This window comes from Dermochelys coriacea, chromosome 2 (genome assembly GCF_009764565.3).
Source record: "Dermochelys coriacea isolate rDerCor1 chromosome 2, rDerCor1.pri.v4, whole genome shotgun sequence".
In the NCBI taxonomy this organism is placed as follows: Eukaryota; Metazoa; Chordata; order Testudines; family Dermochelyidae; genus Dermochelys; species Dermochelys coriacea.
The window spans coordinates 205,848,869-205,870,126 of NC_050069.1; the positions used below are offsets into that span (position 1 = coordinate 205,848,869).

At 40.7% G+C, this 21,258-nt stretch overlaps 2 protein-coding genes across 2 annotated transcripts in view; both read left to right on the forward strand.

Annotated features, from left to right (window-relative positions):
- HACL1 (2-hydroxyacyl-CoA lyase 1) overlaps window positions 1–12,843 on the forward strand; it is a 47,847-nt gene extending 35,004 nt beyond the window's left edge. Inside the window, exons 17-18 of the transcript XR_005290828.2 lie at window positions 9,160–9,281; window positions 11,630–12,843. The gene's annotated coding sequence lies outside the window, so the exon portion shown is untranslated. The remainder of the gene's footprint in view (window positions 1–9,159; window positions 9,282–11,629) is intronic.
- A 2,534-nt stretch (window positions 12,844–15,377) lies between these two features.
- The window catches only part of COLQ (collagen like tail subunit of asymmetric acetylcholinesterase), a 65,931-nt gene continuing 60,050 nt past the window's right edge, over window positions 15,378–21,258 (forward strand). The window contains exon 1 of the mRNA XM_038388271.2: window positions 15,378–15,773. Coding sequence (XP_038244199.1) covers window positions 15,668–15,773 — 106 coding nt within the window. The 5' untranslated portion in view covers window positions 15,378–15,667. The remainder of the gene's footprint in view (window positions 15,774–21,258) is intronic.

The following is a 21,258-nucleotide window of genomic DNA, read 5'->3' on the forward strand; positions in this document are numbered from 1 at the left end:
GATACAGACACACACATATAGTCATAAAAATCGTTTTAAAAATTCCCACATTACCATCAGCCCCAGGCTAGATTTGGGGTCAGAACCAGTAGGGGACCCAGGGTTAGCGCCAGCAAGGCACTTAGGACTAGATTTGGGCTGGCTGGGGGTCTTGACCCAGGGTAAATTTGGGGTCTCCTAGGGCCTTCCTCAAAGTAGGAGCCAGCAGGGGCACCTGGGCAAGGATGAGTGTTGGGGCTAGGATGGGGGTCCAAAGCTACAGTGGGGATTTGGACCAGTAGGGTTAGGGTGAAGGTTGGGAATGGCCAGGGCCTCAGTATAAGTTTAGGATTGGGGCTCTCAGAGGGCTAGGGTTAGGAGTGGGAATGACTGAGGGTCTTGGGTTATTGATAGGATGGGGTTGGCAGGGGTCCCTGAGATAGGGTAAGGAATACCTGGGCTAAGATGAGGGTAGAGGCTGGAATGGGGACCTGGTTAAGATGAGGGTTGAGGGTGGCTAGGTCAGCCAGGTGAGGGATGGAGCTGAGCAGGGTCTCTTGGCTAGCTTGAGGATTAGGGCCAACTGGGGTCCCCAAACAAGGGTTGGGGTTTGGGTCATGTTGTATTAATTTAGATTGAATAAATGGGACAAAAGTGTTAATGTAACTCAGTTGTTCAACATTAAACAGTGTTAAACAAGGTTTGGGGTTTGTCATAAAGACCTCAGCCTGCTTATTACCATGGCAAACACCATTAAAAGTCCTTGTAACTCTTATTAAAGATACAGGAAAGAAGGAAAACTAATTAAAGCTTTTGAAATATAAAGTACTGAATAAGGTTTTCATTTTAACAGCATTTCTTGTTCCCTTTCCTTATATCTGGAGAGAGTTTTTAGAAGGAAAAATCCCATTGTTTGACAATCTTAGATGGCAGTAGAGATGTTAATAACTGTCCTTTAGCGGAAAAGGGACGAAGTTAGTTGAGATGATCTGGAGCTGTTGTTAAAGTCCAATCCAGCTTCTTAGAAGGCAGTATAAAACAAATCCGCACAAACAGGGAGAGAAAAGAACAGCAAAGATAGAAAATGCAGCTTCTGTTTCTGGTGTTGACTCTCACTTGCTACCTCACAGCTGGAGAAACACAGGGATAGCGTACAATCTTATCAGCCACGCTGAGTCCTGGCAAACTTGTACCACCACTGGGCTGTTTAGGGCCTTGCTTTTGGTTGTCTCTTCCTAGTCACAGCAGGGAGAGAGACAAAACCTCACATCCCAGATTGTGTTTGGGATTCAGCCAGAGCTGGTGGAGATGGTGATATCATCTGGGTCCCTCCCTGGCCCAGCCTGGTCAGGACATCTGTCAGGATCAGGATGGCAAAGGCCTGGGGTCCCAGGAGATGGCGTGGATAGCAGTCATGATGGTGAAGCTCACTCCAGTAGCCAGTGTTTTTCCCCAAAGTCTTTAAGGACCCCCAAAAGGAAGTGATGTGTGGAATAGCCCATCCCCTCAGTATTTTGTCCACCAGTTAGGGCTAGTTTCCAGCACACCAATTTTGGTTCACTAATTTCTGGTTCCACATTTCTGTTGTTTACCAGCATGATCTTAACGCATGCCTTGAGCTATGGCCATAGGGCCTTTTTGTTTGGACTAGTTTAGTCTCCCTTTTGTACTTTTCCCATCAACATTGGTTGTTCTAGGTTATTGTGAACATCTTATGAACTTGCATTGACTTTTTACATTCAAATTCACAATTAGGGTAAATTAGCAGTCACCAGGAGGCCTAGTGACTGGTAGGGTTAGGTTTGGGGCTGGCTGGGGACAAGTGTCAGAGTGGGGTCCCTTGGTCAGGGGTGGGGCCAGCATAGGGCCCTGGGTTGGGTTAGGTTTGGGGCCTTCTGAGACCATTCATTGGGGATGGGGCCAACTGCGGGGCCCAGGGCTGGCATGGGGCCCTAGATTAGGTTTAATATTATGGCTGGAGGCCCTAGGCTAGGATGATGTTTAAAGCCGGTTGGGGTTAGGGATGTGGCTGGCATGGGAACTGCATGCAAGTGTTAGGGATGGGGCACCAAGCTAGGGTTCGTCTCGGGGCAACCAAGGTCCCCAGTTGAGGGTTGGGGATGGGGCCAACAGATGGCCCAGGGCGAGGGTGAAGGATGGGGCCAGCCAAAGTTCTGGTTCTGTATACTATGAAAAATAAAGTTAGAACATAAGAATGACCATACTGGGTCAGACCAATGGTCAGTCTAGCCCAGTGTCCTGTCTGCAGACAGTGGCCAATGCTAGACAGAACCAGGGCAATTATCAAGTGATCCATCCAGCAAGGAGTTGTGTCCCTGACCATTTTGGCTAATAGCCATTGATGGACCTATACCCTGTAAACTTGTCTAATTCTTTTTTGAACCCTGTTATATTTTGGGCTTTCATAGCATCCCCGGGCATGAGTTTCACAGGTTGATTATGCACCGTGTGAAGTACTTCCTTATGTTTGTTTCAAATCTACTGCCTATTAATTTTATTGGTTCTTGTGTTATGGGAACGAGTAAATAACACTTTCACTTTCTCCACACCAGTCATGATTTTGTAGCCCTCTTTCATATACCCCTTAGTTGTCTCTTTTCTAAGATGACTAGTCCCCGTCTTTTTAATATCCCCACAGGTGGAAGCTGTTCCATTCCCCTAATCATTTTGATTGCCCTTCTATGTATTTCCTCCAATTCTAATGTATCTTTTTTCAGCTGGGAGAAACCAGAACGGTACACAGTGTTCAAGGTGTGGGCATACCGTGGATTTATATAGTGGCATTATGATATTTTCTTTATTATCTATCCCTTTCCTAATGGTTCCTCTCAGTGCTTTTTTGATTGCCACTGCACATAGATCAGCCCCCTCATTTTTACTGAAAAATTCCTGGGTTTTACAAAAAGTATTATTTTTTTCTGATTTTTTTCACCCTATTTTTGTATCATTCAAATGTATAAAAAGTAATGTGTATTTGGAAAATATAATACATTGCATGAGCTATATGTATTATGATAATACATTAGTCTGTGTGTATATTGCAAAGTTGCCTGTTGAAGTCAGACTATGTATTAGTCTAGAAGATACACTCAATAAACAAACAGGCATGCACACAAGCTCTGAAGTGCATGCACATCTGAACATACTGATGAATCTCAAGTCTACCACGTGCACATTTCAAGCTGTTAGATCACGGTTTAAAGATTTGACACACTAAAATGGGAGGAAAATGAAAATCTGTATCAAAATACATTTCAAAACACAAGGAAGTATTCGGTTTTTGTTTTTTTAAAAACTTTTGAAGAAAAGGATGAAGTTGAGTGTATGCAATGGTGTAATTATTAAATGTAAGTATTTAGGCTAATAGTTCTAAGTCTACAACAGTAAACTCTTTATTCAAATGAAAAGTTTTATTTGGGGATTAGAGATATATTGTTCTCTAAAACTCAGGGGTGGCATTGTGTTTTGAGTTCTGTTTTAGTTCTGCAGCAAGCCACATGGATGAATGGAATTCAAAGTATTAATCTACAGAATACTTTTTCCCCCCGTCTTCCCGTCCACCACAATAAACTCCAATATTTACCAAAAAAGTTAAGTTGTTGTACTGATTTTTCACCTGTTTTTGTTGTGGTGGTAATAAACACTGATAAATTCCTAGGAAAAATTAAATAAAATAAAAAATGAAAACAAAGGGCCCTACACGTTGAGCAGATGTTTTCAGACAACTGTCCATGATGACTCCAAGATCTTTCTTGAGTGGTAATAGCTAGATCCCATCATTTTATATGTACAGCTGGGATTATGTTTAGCAATGTGCCTTACTTTGCATTTATCAACATTGAATTTCATCTTCCATTTTGTTGCCCAGTCACCCAGTTTTGTGAGATCCCTGTGCAGTCAAATCTGGACTTATCTGTCTTTAGTAATTTTGTATGCTCTGCAGATTTTGCCACCTCACTGTTTACCATCTGGTCCTGGTGACTTATTAATGTTTAATTTATCAATTTGTTCCAAATCCTCCTCTACTGCCCTCCCAATGTGGGACAGTTCCTCATATTTGTCACCTAAAAAGAAAGGCTCACATATGGCAATTTCCCTCACATTGTCTACAGTGAAGACCAATACAAAGAATTCATTTAGGTTCTCCGCAACACCATTGCCTTCCTTGGGTGCCCTTGTAGCACCTTGATCATCCAATTGTGGAATAACCAGAGAGAGCAAATAAGCAACAGTATCATCCGATTCAAAAGGGTTTGAATCGTATAGGTATCTTGTCCAGAAAATGGCCAAATTAGGAAATAAAATGGTAAATAGGCCAATCATCTAACCCTCTAGCCAGGAAAGGGTTATACAAATCATCACCCTCAGGAAGAGGAAGAAGGTGGCATTTCTGCTGCTTTTGTATTCTGCTTCCAGAGGGCTGTTAAGATTTGGCTTTCATTGTTCAACCCGGTCAGAAGATATAAAGTACCTGTGCTGGGGGCCCAGTAATGCACAGTTCTTAAATCAGTCCAACAAAACATATGCTGTAATATTTCTGCTCAATCATCATAGAGTTTTAAGCACCGTGCAGAGGTTAGTCCAGTGTGCATCTATGCATACAGGCACCTTTGTTCCTGTTGGCATTCTCAGCTTGCTGGCTGCGTGGTGGTGGTGGTGGTGGTATTTCATAAGAGTTTGCTTTACTGTTTGTTGTAAAGGATTTTGCAAGCAAACTGTTTGCTGTATAAATGGTTGTGTGTGTGTAGAATACATTGTTGGTCCAAGCTGTTAGCCTAGGTTAAGGACCTTGCAGGCTTGTTTCCATTTGGATGAAAATTGGAAGGTAAAAGTGAGGTATATTCTTGGCCTTATTGTGTTTAGGGAAAACCTACAGAAAATCCTGTTTCCCTGAACATAGTAGAAAAAAACAGCAGGCAGTTTCCTTGCACTGAAATCCCGAAGTCTGCTGCTCCAGCGCACTCTATGCCCGAGAAGTTCTGTCCTTCTGCTTTCTCTTACAGTCACTGTCACTGGGCCAATAGCTTCCCCTCCTCCTCCTCATGGCCTGGGATCGCTATGCAGGTAGCCTGCCTCAGTTTCCCCTCTTAGGCTGTTCAAATAAAACTTCATCCAAGCAACCTTGTTCTAGTCACACTCACAACTCCAGTACGCACAGCCTACAACAAATATCCTAGCATTTGCAATTAGGGAAACCCCAGTTAACCCAACGTGGTTTATCGCTGCCCTGGTCATGTGGCCTAGTGCCTTAGGTCATAACCCCCAATGTCTGCAGCTGCTTTTACTATATAAAGGGGCTTGACTGCTCATTTTGTTGATCCTGAAAGAGAGTGCTTGTTACCCATTGGGTGTAATGAGGTCTGTGATTATCTCTGAATCCAAGACCAACCAGCTATTAGCACCTTTCAGTAATACACCATCTAGTATCAGTATTTTCCTACACATTTATTAGTAACAGAATATTATGATTAGCAAGTAATAGCTATTCTAAAGCAGACGTTTGCTGTTTCTTTTGATGGCATGACTCAAGCCAGATGGACAGGGCTGAGAGATATCCTGAGTAAAGCAGACCATTTCAGCTATTTATGGCACGTACTAATATAGATGAAAATGCTTTCAGTGTCTGTTCTTTCCAGGAATCTAGTAGGCTGACTGAAATAGTGCAGAAAGAAATGAGGGGAATTAATTTAGAAGGCAATCTGCTTGCTTGAGTCAATAATCCAAGAAGTTTTCCTGTCTTATCATGGTCTCGCCTGCAAGGTGGAAGCACTATATAGAAATGTGCTCTTAAAAAAGCCACAAAAAGCCAGCAGTTTGATCCAGTGTTTTAGTGCTTTCCATATGTGTCTGTCCCACTATTTAAAAACAGCAAAACAACTATACAATATTTTGGGTCAAGTTCTGCCCCGTCAAAATGGATGCAATGAAGTCTGAGTTGCAGGGATGCAATTGAAGGCAGAATTTGCCCCCATCCAGTTTTTGGCCTAAAGTAATGTGTTGAGTAGCCCCCACAGTGTTTTGTAAGTAAAAAGAGCCATGAAAAAGTCAAGGGAAGTTTCTAATGTGTTCATCTGTATTTACAGGAGCTTTGCCTGTGGTTATGAGTGTCACTTGTGCAGTCATAGGCTGAGAGAAATGGAAAAGACAGCCACGCATTTCTAATATGCTAATGAGGCACAAAAACACATATTTGGTAGCCATTGCTTTCCATCTGTGTTCTGCTTCAGGCTCTCATCCAACTAAGCCCCACAGTGGTTGCAGAAAATTCTCTCTTTGCAGGAATCCGCACATCTAAACTAAAACCAAAAGTTGGGCATTTCTGATTTTTGACAGATTTGTCATCAGGGTCCTTGACAGTGTCATTAAGATAATGTGCACATGCTCCCAGCATTTTATAGGCCATGACTCGGAGAGGTGGTGATTGAGGTGATGCTACTGGTAACCTCCAGTTATATGAATTCTAGCCCCTCTTTGCTACTGCATTAAGGCACTGCTGTAGTTTATGTAAAAAAGTATTATTATGCTCAGTAGGGCTTGACACAGCAGGGTGCTGAGTACTCTATGCTCACCCTGAGTTAAGTAGGATGTGAGGATCGTTACTCCACATCCTGTGAGCTGCTAAACATGTTTTAAAGATTAATATTTTGGGCATTTACAAGATGTTTAAAATACTACAAGTAATTGATCATATCAGGCCCAATCCTGCACCATTGAAATCAATAGAAATTTTACCATTGATATCAGCGTGAGCAAGATCTGTCCCTTTGCTCATGTTTTATTTGATCCCACTTGTTACCCAGCACATTGCTTTTATATATAAACTCCAAAAATATATCTGAAACAGATCAATTTAGGGGTTTTTAAACCTTTTCTTCATTGTATAATCGGGAAAGTGCTGCACTGTTGTTTTTCCTTCTTCAGTTTGCCACAATAAATTAGCTCTAAGGTTAAGTCCCTGTGTGTCAAGTTGCTATTCAGAGGGACATTTGAAAGCCAAGTTACTGAACCCTCAAAAATAGGGGTTAATAATGGAAATACTGACACAGCCTTAATTATAGCTCCATAATTCTGCAAGAGGAGCTTGGAAAATGCATTTGTCTAGTTTGATTAGGTACAGCTGTTGTCCTCTATTTAGAAGACAACAACACTGGCATACCAGAATGATTAGACAATGGTAAGTGTCTGGCCACAATAGTTGCAGGGTGCTGCTGGGTTTCTTAATTCCTAACAAAAAATAAATATTCAGTACCTCTCAATCTACTAATGTCCTGATCCTGCACTCTTTGAAGTCAGTGAAAAATTTGCCATCGACTTTAATGGGAGTAGTGTGAAGCCTTAAAGGCCAAGTGTGGGATGCATAGTTAACAAGGAAAAGACAGTGGAAAATTCACTGTGCCAGAAAAGCCCAAACCAAGCTCCAGTGAGACTTATGCTCACTGTCATTTTTCTCTCATATCTCAATGCTTTCATTTACTAGAACATCTGTGAAGTTAACAACCAGTCGCAACACCCTTTCCACTTCCCCCCTGTTCCATTCCTCCAGTCTGGCAGGTATGGAGGGACATTTGACTCAAACACATAGCTCTGCTCCCTGTTTCAGGATCAATCCTGCTCTTTGATAAACTGCGTCACCGCCACAGATCACACGTGCTTTTCAGCTCTGTGGATAGCTCTTGTGTAATCCAAAAGCAGGAGGAACCCTTGGAAAGATGGTTGAGAGAGTCAGAGTAAACTGAAAATGGTATAGCAATTTTAAAAAAAGATAGCATTAATACAGATTTTAGGCTCTGATTCAGTACGACACTTAAGCAATCATCACTGGAAGTATTCATGTAAAGTTAAGCAGATGGTTAAGAACTTTGCTGACACTTGCTTTAGTCCTTTGCTGAATTAGTGGTGTTCTGGCCACTCCTCCAACACATGCATATGCTGGGGGATGTAAAGGAGGGTGACAAACAGCAAGCAGCACTACGGTATCCTCCACTGCACAGATGCACTGCCTTTATGAGCCCTGTACATGGTAAAGAGGCCATTGAGCAATGGGAGAATCAGGCCTAGTGCAGCTGTATTGCCATCCTCCATAATATCCTTTGGTGCAGACAACATGAGGCTGGAATAAATGTGAAAGCAATGTCATTAATACTTTTTCAACAGGAATGCTCATGTAGAAGAGTTTTGTGCTTTGAGGTATTTAATTGCTGGTACTTCTTGGCAGGGGTAAACTGTAAATCATTTAAATTAGCAGCCATCACAGCCAGCTCCAGGCAGATATTCTTTGGCCTCGTACCTACAGCAGCACTGCAGTGATATTAGGATAGCTGGTAAGTTTTGCACTGGGCAGCAGTGCAGAAGCGATTTAGAGTAAGCTCTAAATGAAAAGGAGATGAAAACGTTACCAGAGACCCTCTCCTCTGACAGTATATTGCCCGGAGTGGCTGTAAATATCAACAAGAGCCCAGCTCATAGCTGAGATTTATTTACATTCCCCTTCCTCTGAAAACAATGATTTATCGTTTTTGTGTGGTAGCACCTAGAGACCTCAGCTAAGCTTGGGGGTCATGTTGCACTAAGTACTGTACAAACCTGTAAATGGTACAGAGCTTGGAGTGGGAAAGAGGCACAGTAGCAAGTCGATGAGACAAACAAGCAGGTGTGGGGAGGAGGGGGAACAACAATAATAGGGAGTTTCAGTGTTTGACGTATGACTGTAAAATTATTCTTCATTTCAGCACCTGGTATTTGTAGGCCAGGCTTGACATGAGTAACTGGTCATGGGTGAGGCCTTGTTTCTTGGGAGACAGGATTAGGGAGGTAAATGGATCAGCAGGCTGGAAACAGACTGTCTGTACTAGCTCGGATAAGAGGGAACACCCAGGGAACCATTTATAATGAACAAGATCCCAATGGATAAGATAAGCCTAGAACATTAAATGAGATAGAGAGTATGTCATGCATGGACAATGGATGCTGTGCAGGGATTGGTTCCTACAAAGTAAGAAAGCCAATCCCAAAATGTATAATGCAATATATAGTAAAAATAATGTAATGTGTAAATGTATAGAAAAGAAGTTGCTGTGTGACATTAGGTGTGTGGTATGCCCTATAGCCACCCCCTGTATTTGAGTCTGATCAACTCAGCACAACTTTGCTGTATGCCAGATAAAGGAACCCGAGTGAGGAAACTGGACTCAGACTGAATTCCTGAAGAACCGAGTGGAAGAAGTCTCAAGGAAACGCCAAAATAGTGGTGCCATGACTCGGCTGCCATTTGTCTGGAGCAGGTAAAGTAACTTCAGTGATGAGCCCAGAGCAAACCAAGGTTTCACCTGTCTGGAGGAGGTTAAGTATACACCCCTTAGTCTGAGGGTTGCTACCTAAGAATAAGGGAAATAGCATTGGAAGGGTTTAAGGGTTTAAATATGAGGAAGTTAGTACTGTCCTGGAGAAATGGGTTAAATCTGAGGGCGGCCCCTCTGAGAAGTATTGGGGGGAGACCGAGACTGAGTGTAAAAGGAACTCCAGAGAGTGTATTAGATTTAAAAAAGAAAAGAATGCTTGCGGCGCACAGCAGAGATCTGTTGAATGCATAAATGATTAGCAGAGCTCAGCAACATCTGTTGAATGTGACTGAAATTCTCAAAAAATAGGACCCATTGGCAGCCATGGAAAAAATAGTATTGAGGTTTTTTTTAATCCAAAGGCAAAGAAAGCCCAAATCAAGGCAGCAGTTTCACCAGGATTATTTCTGGTGGCTAAAACTTTACAAACAAAACATGCCACCTTGAGGGATGGATGCAAAAAGCATGAAGAGCAAATCAAAGTTGTAGAGGGGGAAAGACACTAAATAGAAGAGTTTCCCGAAAGGGCAGGTAGAGCACAATGTCTGTTGCCTATCTTCTTAAATCCAAAGTAAAAACCAGCTGTCCTTCAAGGACTGTATTTAGAGACTACAGCTTTGCAGGCAAAGTGAACTAAGTTAAGAAATAATTGCAAAACCCATCAAAGATAAGCTTAGGACCACCAAGAAAAAAATCAGTTGAGATACTTCGGGAGTCAGAGTTATGGCCCCAAAATTTAGTAGCTTGTGTGAGGTCTTTGGAAGTGTCTTCTGAAAGAATGAAAAACCTAAGTGAATATTTAGGAAAAGGTATGTGTAGTTAAAAGGAGCTTTTGCACAAATTAACACAGCAGAGCTTGGAGGGGACTGTATGGACTGGGGCAGTGGAAGTAATAAAGTGTTAAAAAGTATATAAAAGTGTAGGTTTTTTTATAAAGAATTCTTGGTTTAATATCAAACCCAGTTATGGCAGTATAACATACCTGGTAAAATCCTTAATAATCAAACAAACTATGCAAAGGAGAGATCAGATGGTGACATCTACTACCACTCTGCTCTTTTCCCTGAGATGCCTTGACAGCCATTCTGAAGGAAATGTGCCATTCCTAATACATGTGTTTGTAAATAATCAATTGTGCTGGCTGCTGCAAGTACAGCGACAATCTCATTTAAATGGTTTGACTATGAATAATTTAATTAAAATCACTGACCAAAAAATAGTTTCTGTATGGCTTAACTGCTTCCAAATGCACTAGTAAAACGTGACCTATCATAGTAACCTATTATATTATATAAATTATAGTGATAAATAAATAAAACAGCAGCTAACATTGCCTGTCAAAAAAGTTAAGTATAAGAATAAGCCTACTGAAGTCTCAAATCACTAAAATACAAAAAAAAAAATGGCAGTAAAACAAAACATTGCTTTAAAAAAAAAAAAACAATTATCAAAGCCCAGGCCAAAAAAAATGATATTGCCTGTAAAAACCTTTTTCAAAGCTTAAGTATAAAAAAAATACAAATTGTAATTTAAAAAGTAGGCAGCTTAAATATGTCATTGGCTCATTATTGCAAAAAAAAAAGTTTCTAAAGTATAAAACCATTTCAAAATAAGTTCAAAGGTTCAGCTGGCATGTCTAAACCAAAGAAGTTTATAATTTTTATTTGGTCTCTTTTAATAACCTATTTACAGCATAGGAAGGGACTGCAACATTTAAAAAAGCTATTTTAAAAACTGTAAAAAATGTGTAAAATATATTGGCTTTTAAAAAAATCCACTGAAAATCCATCCAAATCTTTCATTCAAGGTTGCAGAACTGACACAGATGCTCCTTAGGCTCAGCCAACGTCTCCTGGTAGTCTTAACTGTGTTAGATAACGCTTTGAATGTCTCAGTGCTTTTACAAAGTTTAACATTTTTTTAAAGTAAAATTATAAATGTTAAACATAAATTAATAAATAAAAATAGGGACTAAACAGGCAGCCAGAACCAGGATAGTGGGAGGAGACCCTGAATCCCCTTTTCAGTAATAAAGCAACAGCTGAAGAAGCTGGAAAAAAAATACCCACAACATGTGTGCATAAGGATTTCTCATGGGTAAAAGAGTTGCAGGATTGGGCCCTAGAGATTGATTGGAGCTGCAACCTCTAGGTCTAGATCTGAACTTCCTCACAGGCTAGGGAAGTCTGGATGCGAGAGGGCTAGGTGTGCCCATCTGTAGTCAGATAACCCCAGGAAAGCTTGACAATAAAATATCTTTTTTTCTACCAATGTTTACTGTTTTGTTTTAGGACAGTTGAGAGCTGAGAAGAGAGAGGTTGGCAACATCTACACCTGAGGACATGGCTGCTCTGAAGTATGTGACGCCCATGAAGCAGTTAATTTTTAAAGCTTGTGGCTTTCAGAAGTTATTAGGCAACAGTGCCCTGCCCTCAAGTTGTGTTCACCCAATGAGTATTCTGAAGACTTAATAGTGCTATCTCGTATTTAATTGGCTGACTGTATTGTCAGTTGATGAACAGTGTGGATAGAGATGTAGAATAAACCAGAACTTTCTTGTCAATATAGTTGGATTTAGCTCATCACAAAGTTAGCTGTTTTTTCTGCCTTGTCTCCAGAGACCTTAATTCCAAACACAACAGCAGGGAAGTGTTGAGACCATTCTTTGCTTTTCACATTTGTTACCTTGTTTACTTCAGAAGCTGGTTTTGATGGGCTGTACCTGCAGGTAATATCTTCCCAAGGAAATTTTGACTTCATCATAGAACTGTGAGCACCCATGTTGGTAAATGAACCTGATTTGTGCGTGCACACAAACAAAAACCGGGTTCTTGTTGTTAAAAATGGCTAGCATTAAATTAATGCTATGTGAATATTCTGCAAATTTTGCAAAGAAAACATAATTATAAATTATCTTTTCCAGCTCTCCTCTAATTAAATGAATAGGTTTTTTCTGTACTGCTTACTTTGCAGACATAAAGGCATATTAAATTATTGCATTAACACTCTGCCTTGTTCTCATTTTACCCAGTCACACCGTTGAAGATCTTTCATTTGTCTGAACTGAAAAGGCTTGATTGGCTTTGTTCTTTAATTAAACTTGTGATTGCACAGGGCTTTGAGATTACTGATGGTTTATTTTAGATGCATTCATTCTCCTTTGGCCACAGATGAAGGAACTGCCAGCTGAAAGTAGATGGGACTGGGAAGAAGCCTTCTCTTTAATTGAATTGTCATTAATTCTTGCACAGAAAGGACAGGTTCATAAATTCAGTTTACATGGGAGGACTGATCGATAGGGCTCCACCATCCTCTCCCTTCAAGAGTTCAACTCTGGGCTGAAAAAGGCAATAGACAGCTATTGGAGCAGGTAACGTAGTGGCTGTGTTGTTTTTTGCCTGTAATGATTAGTTGGATTTTTGACATTTACTTAATTAATATAGCATCAAATGTGGATTTTTTTGAAGTGCCAGTTTATTCCCTGAAATAAAAATACTGATATACCCCACCATAACGTATCAAAAGACTGAAACTTGCAGTGGTGTTCAGGGTCATGGTTGTGGAACAATTTATTTGGGCCAGATCCTGCAAATCTTCTAGTCCCACTGGGGTACCTCACATAAGTAAGGGTCTGCAAGATTGGGGGTTCTGTTGTGTTTGCCTGAAGCTAATGGAATTAAAAATAGAAATACCCCTAAAATAAATATACTTTCTAGTCTATGCACAGCAGTTCTGCTGTTGGAACAGAAATGTCAGGCAAGATATAAATATGGATCATGTAAAACACATCCAGTTCAGTCTCTTCTGTAACATCATTGCATGGAAAAAACTGGCTTGTGAAAAAGGTTATGGGATAACTGTGGTGGCTGGGTCTATGAATCACTTTTAATATGCATTTTAGCCATACCAGTGAACAGCAGATGCAATAAGATAAAGGGGAAAGATCTCTGTTTAGCATTCATTGCCCTTTGGGTGATAGATAGGGGGCTTAACTGTATGAAACCCCCAAACCTTGCCAAAGCACTGTATCAAGGGGCTGATCTAAAGCCCATTAAGCATGATTGGAAGCTTTCCATTGACTTCTGCAGGGTTTGGATCAAGCCCAAACAGAGTGGCTGGGGAAGTAAACCATTTGACTGAGGAGCTTCACTGAATGTAATGCAAGAGCTGGGGAAAGACTTTAGGCAAACCTAGTGCTGTTTTTTTATTAACCACTCAAATAACTTCACCATTTCATTTTCATAAGGCCTGATCCTTCTCCCACTGTAACTAGGGGGAGTTTTGCCATGAATTTCAGTAGGACTGGGCCATTAATGAAAATAAAGCAAAATCTCACCACTTGTGCCTTGACGGGGCCTGGCTGACTTTGGCTGGGAGCTGTTAGGCAGGCTGAAGGTCAGACGTTACCTTTGAGTTTCCAGTGACCACTTCAGTAATAACTAGTGATGATGATGAACTAAATCCACCTAAGCCATGTAGTAATGAAAAGGCCCCTTTGAGTTTAAATGCAAACATCTCCTGTTTTCACCTTATTTATGGGGGTGGACATGTTTTCTGTAGCAGTATTTTGCCTGATTCGTTTTTGCTCTCTTTGACACATTAGAATGTCCCTTTGGCACCAGGTTTAGCTCAGGAATAGTTTACCTAGCTCAGGCAGGATAGGCTCAAACTGATTGCTCCATAAAAGGGAAGGGGGTTGTTCACAAAACTATCTTGAGGTGTGGGGTCATATTGTAACATTAATTTTTAAGCAGAATTCCCCATTAAAAGAAATTGGGAGAAAACTGATGGGAGGCATTGAAAGAGTTAACTGTAGGTTGCACCGAGGCCTGGTCTACACTTAAAAATTATATTGACATAGCTACAGTTGCTCAGGGCTGTGAAAAATTTCACACTCGGAGCGCTGTAGTTAGGTCAACCTAACCCCCAGGGTAGATGTAGCTAGGTCAACAGAATTTTTTCCCCTCGACCTAATTACTACCTCTTGGAGAGGTGGCTTAACTCCATAGATGGAAAACCCCCTTCCATCAATGTAGGAAGCATCTACGCTATGGCGCTACAGTGGCACAGCTATAGCCTCACTTGCTGTATTACTTCTGAGCTATGCTATCTTCAATAAAGTAATTGCCGCTGTTGGCACCATGTGCTCCCGGTTCCACCTATATCGCAGTGGGTCAGATGACATGATATGGCCTATTAATAAAAATGTTTGCAAGGGTTTTTTTTTTTTTTTTTTAAAAAGTGTATTATTCTTTAAACATTTCCTCTGCGGCGTGGGAAACTCCCACGGTGGCTTTCGACCAGCTACCTAATTTGGACCCTGATCTTATAAAGGGATCTGCCACTGCAGACCCTTATGCTCATCAGGAGTCCTAGTACAAGGATTCTTCTGCAGAATCAGGATCTTAAATGATAAACTCCTTGGGTATGTCTACACTGCAAAATGAAGGTACAATTGTAGCATGGATAGTCATGCCCATGTTAGCTTTAATCTATGGGTAGCAATAGCAGCGTAGATGTGGTGGCGGGGGCTTCAGCACTGGCTAGTACTATAGTAAATAACCAGGACCAGTTAGGGGCTTGTACTCTGGTTGTTAGCCCATGCTGAAGACTGTGCTACACTGCTATTGTTACCCATGTTAGAATAAAGCTAACCTGGGTATGCCTGCCTGTGCTACAGTCACACCTTCCCTTTGCTGTGTAGACGTATCCCTTCTGGCATGAACCATGTCTTTCTCTGTGACTTGCACGGTGCTGAGAAAGTTAACAATAATTAACTAACCACATAATCATATCAGCCAAAGGTGAAATGGCCCAGTCCAAAATTAGTGTAATGCAAAAACTGAACTGCAAAATGGTGATAAGTAAACTAGACTGGGAGTTTCCCTATCTTGATGGCCGTGTCTGGTTGTCAGTAATGAGGGATGCTGTTTATGGTTCAGTTTACAATTTCTCCCTTTCCTCCTCCGTGTTGTCATCATCTAAAATGCCTTTTGGTTTCTGCTAACAAAAACAGAATCCCCAACACCATGGTTTTAATAGCTAATATGCATGGTAGGGGGAACTGATCCACTGCTTGAGTTAAATATAACCCTGTCTAGTGTAAGGAGAAGATTTAATGGGAAATGGTTGGCATTCTTTCTTCCTAAAGGCACAGAGAGACAGAAGGAGAGCGAGCGAGAGAGAGACATACAAACACACACTCTCACACACCCAGAGAAAGGGGAAGAGAGAGCAAGCAAGACAGATATAGAGAAGACAGTGTAGAGAGAGAGATCCCCAGAGCAGACCTGCATCTCTAAGTTGGAATTTTACAGAGTGCAGCCAGCATGGTCGTCCTCAGTTTAATAGCTTTGGGATTTTATCTTCAGCTTTTTTTCTGCTTTGTTTTATCTCACACTTCGTTCATCGACAGCGTCTTCCCCGTTTCCTCAGGTAAATGATGATGTTGCTTTAACTCTTTTTTTGTTACTTTTATTGACTGGATCTTTCCTATCCAGCCCAACTTTCACATGTTCTAGCAATTGAGGGGGTGGGAGGAACAGTACTTGATTGCGCATTTAGCAGTTCCCAGAATAGGTGGCTGGTACTTTTTCACTGAAAACTTGTTTTGCTACACACTGTGATTTGTTTTTAAATTGTTATTATTGCTTTCCCTGTTCATAATAACAGACCAGCACCTCAGCTGGTATAAATCAATGTGGCTCCATTGACTTCTACAGTGTTACACCAATTTACACCACATGAGGATCCAACCCAATGAATATATTAGTTGCATGTCTGCATGTTTCTTTCTATTTTGGATGAGCTTAGGTAGTTTAGTGCAAGGGAAAGAAAATGAGTCCTGATGTATAGCCGCTTCTATAAATATATCCCTGACCTCGTCCAATGCTGCTGGACTCCAACTGGATGTTAGCAGAATAAACATCATCTGGCTCTGGCTATGACCCTAATAAATACTCAGATGACTTTCATAGCAAACAAGAGCCCACTACATGGAAAAACCCTGACAGGCAAAAGGCAAAACAGATTAATTGTCAGCTGAGTCAGGTCACTGGAAATCCCATTTAATCGGTTTTACAGTTATAATCAGCTAGGCTTTCCTTTGCCCATTAGAAGGTGAGAGGAAAGTTGAGGAGAACTATGATTATGGCTCTTCTTTGAGTTACTTTAGCTTCATCTTTATATGGCAAGTGTCTATCTTTTTTTCTCTCTTTTCCGCTCTTATGAATGTGTAAACAGAGATGACCCCCCCACACACTAAAAGCTTGGATTCAGCCAGCCTACATTTGGGTCTGTTTAAAACTGGATCCCGGTTTTGCAGCTTGAGCTTGGCTGGATCCCAAGATTCCATCTCTGTTCCTAACACAATGTAAGTTACCCAAAAGGTGCAAATTTAAAACCTGCAGATAAAATCACTTTTGAAGATGTACTGTCTCCTATTTATTTAAATCTCACTGGTGAAATAAAAGAACATATAGATTATAGTCAAAACATTTAAGAGGGAAAAGTTACTAAGAAGGAAGTGCATGGTGATAGACTTCTTAGCCATACAATATTAACTGCCTGGGAGATTTCCTTTAGGTTTTTTTATTCTTTAAAAATCTGCTGTTAGTTTCAATGAGAAACTAATTGCATTTGCTTGAGGCAGGCACTGTACAAGCTTCTTCTCATAGCTCTGTCAATATCCGTGCACTTAAGTCTTGATCTGTTTGGATATTCCACATGGAAATCTCTCCTTTGGCAGGAACTGCTGCTCAGAGGTGGGAGGTGCTGAGATTTGAATAAATGTCCCTTTAGGGATCAGACTAAAACCACCACATTCATTTTTTCACTTGGGATCCAATTTCTTTCTTTCTTTCTTTGTCAGCCAGATTTAAATGCAGAACTATCCTGTCAGTCCACAGCACCCATTTAGCTCCTATGATTTGAACTCCTCATTCATAAAATCATATCATCATTCATGTATTAATATTTTGCTGGCAACAAATATAATGGAGGGAATCCTTTGGGAAAGTCCTGTAGCACTTGACAGGGATAGAACCAATAAGCTTCTATAGAAATGTAACCGGCTTCTATGGTGAATTACTCTTAAAAGAGAATTTATATCCTTTGTGTAGTGTGTTTTTTTTGTTTTTGTTTTTGTTTTTTTTTTTAAAAACCATCCTATAGAATTCTGTAGGGAGGCAAATAATTTTCCATTGAATTCTATGGGATGGTTTATAAACCTATAGAAATGTTATTTCTATTCAATTGATTTTTCCATAAGGGAAATGTTAATGTTGAGCTACTTTTTATATCATAAAGCCCCGTATTTATATCTTATGTAGGCCAAATCATATTGGACTGTTATATAGTATACATGTTATTAGCCCTGAGAAATTATTTTGTTAACCTAAATGCTTAAAATCTCACATTGTTCCTTTGGTGCAGGAGGGGTGAGTTTGTGCCAACAATGGGGACACTGAAACTGCTGAGTTTGTAAAACTGCAACAGCGTGAAGTCTGAGATGGAAAATCAGCATTCACAAGAAAATTCAGTCATAAGTGCTATTCACCTGTTTTACGTAAACATTGCCACACATATAGGGCTGAGCCCTGCCCATGGAGCATATGGCTATGGGGATAGCATATAGCGCTTGAGAGTGACAGACTAATCTGCCGGCCCTAACATCATGTCCTAAGAGAAGCCCCCTGTAGCTCTGAAACTGGGCTAGCTGTCAACAGAGAGTACTGGCTGTTCACAGGTGGAGACAAGCTTTGCTCCTAGGAGTTCAGAGGAGCAGCAAAATATTTTCCATGGTGCATCCCCTCTGGCTTGCCTACGAGGAATCCTGGCCAACAGGATTCCCAAAGCAGAGGCTATATCAGGCAGTGCTCCCCTTCCCTGCACCATCCAGCCTGGGTCTTCTAGTAAAAATCTCAGAAAAGGGTATGTTCTGCTGCATACATTTAAATGGAATATAGGGGCCCAGTGATAACTTAGTCACTGTCCAGCATCAAACAGCATTAAACAAGGTTCGGGGTTTGGCATACAGCAACCTCAACCTGCTTAGTGCCATGGCAAACACATCATTAAACATCCTTTCAACCTTTCATTAAAGATACAGAAAAGAAGGAGAAACAGTTAAAGCATTTGAAATGTAAAGTATTAAATAAGATTTTTAACCACAGCCCTTGTTCCCTTTCCCTTTAGCTGGAAAGAGTTTTTGAAAGAAAGATCCCTTGTTTGACAGTCTCTGAGATGGTACCAAAGCTGGTAGTAAATCTGGGGAAAAGAGAAGCAGTTAGCTGAGATGGGCTGGAGCTGTTGCTGTAGTTAAAAGTCCAATCCCATTTCATCCCAGTTGGTGTTTGGGATTCAGCTGGAGCTGGCAGAAGTAGCAATGTCATCTGGGGCCTCTTTCTGGCAAGGTCTGGTCAGGACATTTCTCAGGAGCAGACCTGGTGTCGCAGGTGGTGGTGGGCATGGCAATCATGATGGTGAAGCTCACTCCAGTAGCCATTTTTTCACCCCTAAGTCTTTCTTTAAGGACCCACAAAGGGAGTGATAGGTGGAATAGCCCATCACAACAGATCCAAATGTCACATCTTGGGCCAATCTCTAATGTCCATGATTGCAAGGTACCAAATTGCAATGCTAGCTCCAGTGAACCTCTGCTCAGGGTGAATGAAGTTGGTCTGTTTTTAAAAACTGACATTATTATGATAGAATGTGAAGGTCCCAATCAAGGATCCAGATGCCACTGTGTTAGGCACTGTACACCTAAATAATGACAAGACAGTTCCTAGCCCAGAGGGATTACAAAAATAATCCCACTGTAATATATTGAAAATGTGAACTCTCCATGGCAACCCTCACAACTACTTTACTGGATATGAAATATTTCATATAAACCTCACCAGGCCCTCTTTCACTAAGTTGTTGCCATAACTACAAATACTTGTTTGATACTGTGTAGAAAAAAGCTCCTAATGGATGATGATGTCAGAATTCCTCCAAATAATTGTTTAAAAGCTCTTTGGGTGAAATCCTGCCTTACTGAAGTCATTGGCAAAACTCGCATTGACTTCAATAGGGTCAGGATTTCATCCTTAATTTTTTTTTTTTTTAAATTATCTATAAAGTCAGTGAATTGTATACTGAAAACAAAGAGGCTGATCCACAGCCTTAAAGGAAAATGAACATCTAGGAGTAAGGGTGGGGAACACAGTGGTGGTTTGGGTTTCACAAGCTTGTTTTGGATGTCATATAATTTCTATCCTTATTTTAAACTAAAGGTGGCCCATGTAGGCTGGGGTTTGGTTTTAGAAAACTTAACTGAGAGGTGGTTCAGATCTGAGTTTCCTTTTAATCTAAAAATTCAGTGGGGAAAGTTCAGCTAAAAGATCCTGGTGATGACCTTACTCTAGTTAATTTTCCTTTGGAAAAAACAGTGATTTAAATTAATTTAAAATATGTTTCCAATTAGATGGATGTTTGTATCTCCCAGTCATTACATGTTCGTTATTGGAAGTAATTCTACTCCTGCATCTAGGCTTAATTGGAAAAATATATATACAAATGCATTTATGCATTGGAGCAGAACTCACATTTTCCCAAAGTCAAATGTAACTTTAAGTTAAGCATTTTCAAATTCTGTTCTAAATCTACAAGTTACCATTTTCAAGTGAGGTGCTATTGTAGGCCCTGATCTTGCAAGGAGCTCTGTATTGGCAGATACCCTTGAAGTCAAAATAACCCTGTGCAAGGGGCAGGGGCTCATTCACACAAAGCTCAGTGTAAGACTGGGGCCTTAATGGAGGAAATTGTTCTCCTGTTCCCTAATATAGGATCAGATTGTCATGTCAACTGGTGAGCAGTTGTTTACCCATGTGTTGGTAATTGCTTACTAAGGGGTCCAACAGTAGGAAAAAGTTTATCAATAGGAAATGAAATAACAAGAAGAGATGCTCTGACTATATCTGCATTTGAGACAATAATCTTCAAAGGGAAAGCAAAGTTCTGTATTTGACAGTAGAAATCTCACAGCTGAGGAGAAAGTGGAAACCGAACATTTCACAATTTGAATTCCCAAATATTGTAATGGTCTTGCACTTGCCATTGCATTCAGTCACTATAAGCCTGCATCTAGGGAGACCAGAAAGCAAGTATGAAAAATCGGGACAGAGAGTGGAAGATAATAGGCACCTATATAAGAAAAATCTCTGAATATCAAGGCTGTCCCTATAATATAGGGACATCTGGTCACCCTACCTTCATCCCAAGCTAGTTATCTGTATCTGACAACAAGAGGTGACTTCTTGTTTAAAGAACAGGCTTCAATACCAGCCTTGCAAAGGATAAAACTAATCATTTAATAGTGAGCCCATTCTTGAGTGATGAGTCTTTCCTATAGTTGTAAAAATACATCTGGCTATTTTCCAGATATGTTTGAAAACTTGTGGTCTTTTATTTATGTCCTCACATATCTTTCCATGGCAACAGGTCACAAATAAAGAGGTTATCAGGTCACGAGGTGGTAACTAGGAAGCAGAAATAAACAACATAGGAAAAAACATTCTTGATTATGCAAAATATTTTGGGAAGGAATGACAACTTGGATCAATTTTTTTAAAAAGATGGAGATTAAAAAGGAAAATCCTCTCCCCTTTCCACTCTGCTGCCCCACAGATCCCCAACAATCTGGCACAACAGTGCATCGCAGTTCCTAGAAGTACTGGAAATGTCATGTCAATACCAGCCAGTCTGTTTTCCTGGTGCTCAAACATCATTTCTAGAGGAAATGCTTCAGAGAATAATATTACAGCATGCTCAGACATGAGACCATGGTTCCACGTGTCAGTGTAGCAACATGGCAATAAAACCATGGGGGAGAAGGGCAGGTAATTAAACCCTACTGGAGGCAGCAGGGCTATTT